Source organism: Orycteropus afer, unplaced genomic scaffold, assembly GCF_000298275.1.
Source record: "Orycteropus afer afer isolate SDZICR_OR568_19922 unplaced genomic scaffold, OryAfe1.0 scaffold00549, whole genome shotgun sequence".
Classification (NCBI taxonomy): domain Eukaryota; kingdom Metazoa; phylum Chordata; class Mammalia; order Tubulidentata; family Orycteropodidae; genus Orycteropus; species Orycteropus afer.
The window spans coordinates 1,136,201-1,141,069 of NW_006922136.1; the positions used below are offsets into that span (position 1 = coordinate 1,136,201).

At 41.9% G+C, this 4,869-nt stretch overlaps 1 protein-coding gene across 1 annotated transcript; it reads left to right on the forward strand.

Moving 5' to 3' along the window:
- The first annotated feature begins 3,432 nt into the window (after window positions 1–3,432).
- RTL4 (retrotransposon Gag like 4) lies at window positions 3,433–4,362 on the forward strand. Its single transcript, XM_007955947.1, has one exon. It carries the CDS (start codon window positions 3,433–3,435, stop codon window positions 4,360–4,362), a length of 930 nt encoding a protein of 309 aa, XP_007954138.1.
- Window positions 4,363–4,869: the final 507 nt, after the last annotated feature.

A 4,869-nucleotide genomic window follows, 5' to 3' on the forward strand; every position in this document is an offset into this window, starting at 1 on the left:
TCTACTTCCATAGTGATACTGCTTCAGAAACCCGAGGAGGTGTCACTATGTGTCGGATCCGACTCAATGGCAGTGAGTTTGGTTTTATTTAATTAATTTATTTATTTTGGTACTCTACATTGTAAATGAGCTCTGATGGTGCAGTGGTTAAAGCATTTGACTGCTAACCAAAAAGTTGGTGGTCCAAAGCCACCAGCCTCTCCATGGGAGAAAGATGAGGCAGTGTGCTTCTATAAAGATTTTCAGCCTTGGAGACCCTATGGGCAGTTCTACTCTGTCCTATAGGGTCACTATAGGAGTTGGAATCCACTTGATGGCAATGAGTACTCCATGTTGCCTTCCTAAAATCCAAATATTATTTAAATTCTTAATTTTAAAACTGAGTCAGGTCACGGATTGTGGACCTAGAATAATGGTAGCTAACATTTATGGGAAGGAGCCCTGGTAGTGCTCAGCTGCTATCCGAAAAACTGGAAGTTCAAACCCAGTGGCTCCATGGGAGAAGGTTGTGACGGGCTGCTTCTGTCAAGATTTACAGCCTTGGAAAGCCTATAGGGCAGTTCTGTAGCATAGCTGTGAGTCAGAATCGACTCAAAGTCAAGGTGTTTGTTTGTTTGTTTGTTTTAAACATTTATGGATGCTTGTGTAGTGTCTAAGGCATTTGACTGCTAAGCAGAAGGCTGGTGGTTCAAACCCACCAGCCACTCCTTGGAAGGAAGATTGGGTAATCTACTTCCATAGAGATACTGCCTCAGAAACCCAAGGAAGGTTCGCTATGAGTCAGATCTGACTCAACGGTGGTGAGTTTTTTTTTTTTTTTTTTTGCTGTCTGCATGGGCTATGCTAAGCTCTTTTCATCTTGTTTAATCCTTATAACACTGTGAGGTAGCTATTATAATCAACTTCATTTTAAAGTTGGATACTGATGCTCAGAGAAGTTAAATAACTTGCCGAGGATTAGGACTGAAGGCAGTTTGACTCTAGGATCTACATGCTTAATCCTTGCACTCTACTGCTTGGAAGAGATGAGCTGGTGTGAAGGACTGTGCAGGCCCTTTGTGGGCATTATAGGTAAATAGAATAGGCTACCACTATTCCATGTGATTTTTTTAAAAAAAAATTATCCTAACTTTGCCCCCATTAGCTTTATATGGCATATGGACATTTTTATAGCACATAGAAATACATATGTAGGAATACCATCTACCAAACCCATGTATGTTTGTGGGTATATTATTCCCATTGACCTATCCATACCTGATCTTCTTGCCTGTTTACCTATTCTATGTGATTTGAGAGGCAGCCCACTACCTCTAGGTATACTCTCTCCTCATCTCTACTTCTCGATGATACTCATATGGCTTCATTCCTTGAGATTCATATGGACAGCTTTTCCTTTCACATGGATTACCTGTACCAGAAATTATCTGGGGTCCTTGTCAAAGTACAGTTTTCTGAGCTTCACCCCTAGATGAATCAGAATTTCTAGAGAATGGAATCTAGGTGATTCTTGTGCACACTTAAGACAATGCCCCAATAAGGGCAATCCTTAACTCTTATTAACTACCATCCTAGCTACCAGTTGGCAACTAGCTGCATTGGCAGGGATGAACTCATGAATATGCATCTGTGGAGCAGAAGATGTCTAGAAGGTAGATCAGGAGACTGGAAAGGAGAGCTATGGAAAAGAAGGAAGGAAGGCCGGTATGACAGTATCTACCTAATTTAGTAATATGAAGTGACTACATTCTCACCATTGGTATTCAGCTGCACTGGAGAAATTTTGGAAGCAACTCTCTCTCTCTTTTTTTTTAGCTTCACAGATTACCTATTTCATCCTACAATAAAGGAAAATGAGAGGCAATCTACTTCCATAGTGATGCTGCCTTGGAAACCCAAGTCGGATCCGACTCCAGGGCACATAACAACAACAACAACCAATTCTCTAATGTAGATAAGATAGTCAAACCCTTTGGAAAAATGAATAAATGGAGAGTTAGCTAAGTTATTCAAGTTAATACAACTGATTAATGCTCCCTGATTAATGCTAGTGTTTGAAAAAGATCTTTTAGCTCCCCAACTTAATACTTTTCTATCTTATGATAGTTTCTTCCATATGTCTAGAAAGGATAAGCCATTAGATAAAATCTATGGAATCAAATCTTACACTTTAAAACATTCAATGATACATATTTTGTTTTGCCCACCAGTGGCCAATTTAAATAAATTTAAATAGCATGCTACACTAGGAAAGGGCAATGAGAGGAATTGTACTCCAGAATAATTCAACTGATATGCCATATGTTTGGGGTTTGTTTTTAACTTTTACTGGTTGCTTTTCTCTTGTTATCAGTGTAGGGAGGTCTGCTGAACATTTTGATCTTTATACTTTAAAGAATATTCTGTTCTTGTTTGCTAGGTTCTCAACCTCACCTCTTTATCCTGCCTGTGATGGCTTAATCATATCCATGGTAACCAAATGTGACCTCAGACAGGGATTAGGAAGCCCGAAAAAAAAAAAAAAAAGGATTAACTACAGCAATCAGATCTCTATAGTGATGCAGGCTAGGCTTGGGGCACTGAGGGTCAAGCTCAACCAGTGATTGTTCCAATTCACGTTAGTGTTTTCTGGAGTTTGCTTCTCAAACTTCAACGCACACATTAATCACCTGGGCAATCTTGTTAAAGTGCAGATTCTGATTCAGTAAGTCTGCTGAGGGGCCTGAGATTCTATATTTCTAACAACCTCCTTGGTGGTGCCAATGTTGGTGGTCCCCTGAGTAAATTTTGTGTAGCAAAGGGCATGGACAACCATTATGCCCAAAGAGCATATGCAAATTATCACATTTATGGTCCTAGAGAATGTGCTGTTCTGGACAGCCCTGATGAGCATGCCATCTCTGATATTAACTAGCTGTGTGACCTTGGACAAGTATCTTTACCTTTGTAGGTCTCTGCTTTCTCATCTGTGATATTAGAAGTTTGGTCTGGATGATCTCTAAGATCACTTTGGACTGTTAAACCATTTGATTATCTGGTGATAAAAACCTACTTTACAACCAAAGTCTTAGAGGGAAAATTTCTCTTTTATTATAAGGAAGGGGAGGAAAGAGGAATCTACTGTCATTCTTATATTTATCACCCTAATTCCAAATTCTTTGTGTGTTCTAAGGTTGTGTTTTTTTTTTTTTTTCTTGAATGTGCAGAACATCAACATTATCCATGAAGAAGAGGCAACATTGAGTGGTGGACAACTGTTGACCTTGCCAACTCAGCTTTTAGCATCTCCTGGGGACTTCTGAATATCTAACAGCTTTGGCTACGTGTTCATGACACTGCATCTGTGATTACAGAACAAAACTACTGACTACCTGTTGGTCCCTAGTATTCATAGTCACTTCTACCCAGTCTCACCTGCTTCCAGGAGATATAATGGAGAAGCACACAGACTCACCACCAACCTTGCAAGGAGAGCCTTCCTCCCTTTGGGCAGAGAATCTGATTCTAGAACCACAAGAGCAGCACCTGACTGAGGATAATATTTCTCTGAAGGATCAAGTCATGCCTACCCCGGCCACCTCAATGATGCCTGTACCTTGCTCACCTGAGCATCTCGGCCAGTTTGACGCTGACCCTGCCAGTATCTCAGGGTTTCTTGCTCAGGCAACTACTGACTTGACAGCTCTCAAGACCCTCAATCCTGTAGATAATGCCCAGGTCAAGTTCTTTTTTGACTATATATCTCAGCAGGTAGAAAGATGTGGGGTCCTAGCTGGGTCTGACCAGAGTACTCTGCTGAAACAATATGAGAATTTTGTTTTTGAGTTCCAGCAGTCATTTGGTAAGCCCACAAAACAGGAAATGAACTCTCTTGCGAATGCTAAAGTTGACAAAGGAGACGACTCCTTTCCAAAGTGTGCTACCTTACAGCTCCTTGCTCAAAAGATGAACTGTAATGAAATCATTCTGAGTGACCAGCTCCAAGAGGGACTGGCTGACCCCATGCAGAAGGAAGTGAGTGGTACAGACATGATAGAAAACCTCCCAGACCTCATCACTCAGTGTATTCAGTTGGACAGGAAACATAGTAACAGGCCAGAGCTCCTACAGTCAGAGGCCCAGCTTCCAAGGCTGCCTTCTCTGATCCACCATCAATACCAATCCAGACCCACAGGTCCACCAACCAAGGAAGAGCCGATACAGCTGCGGGGAGGCCAGCTGCCTCTCACACCTGCCAAGCGAGCCCGCCAGCAAGAAACCCAGTTGTGCCTCTACTGCAGCCAGCCTGGCCATGTCACAAAAGATTGCCTTGCCAAACGTTCTCGAGCCCCAGCAAGGACAAATGACCCAACTCACCAGTAAGAGGAGCCCAGGAAGATTATTTTTCAAAATTATATCCCTTTCACCTCCAGCCTTACTGATTTACATTCTGCACTAACTTTTGAAATACAAGTGGGGAACTGTGATACCACTTTACATGGAGTCATGAACTAATGTGCTTCTGAGAACTTAAACAGCTAGAACTTGTTCATTGGAAACTGACTCCTAAAACCAAAACTAAGCCTACAAAATGATGACAACAATTCAAAGGCATGCTCTGCAGTTGGGACTGATCCCCCAAAAGTACTGAAAGCTTGCAGGCTAAACTCTGCGTAGTCTGAGCTAATGAAAACAAGCCTGACAGTGCACTAGGAATCCCATCTCCATCAATGGATGAAATCTGGGTAGAGTTTGTCAGGCCAAGTCTTCTATCTTCTGTGGCTAGAATTGGACACAAGCCTTTCACCTAACCTTCCTTGGTCAATATTCAGCTCCTTTCCCCTAAGGGCTGAATCCTGTTCCTTGTAACCAGGGCTTCAGACAGGTTCA

Excerpts from the sequence above, each read along its gene's own strand:
- RTL4 (XM_007955947.1), top strand. The coding sequence starts at position 3,433 with ATGGAGAAGCACACAGACTCACCACCAACCTTGCAAGGAGAGCCTTCC.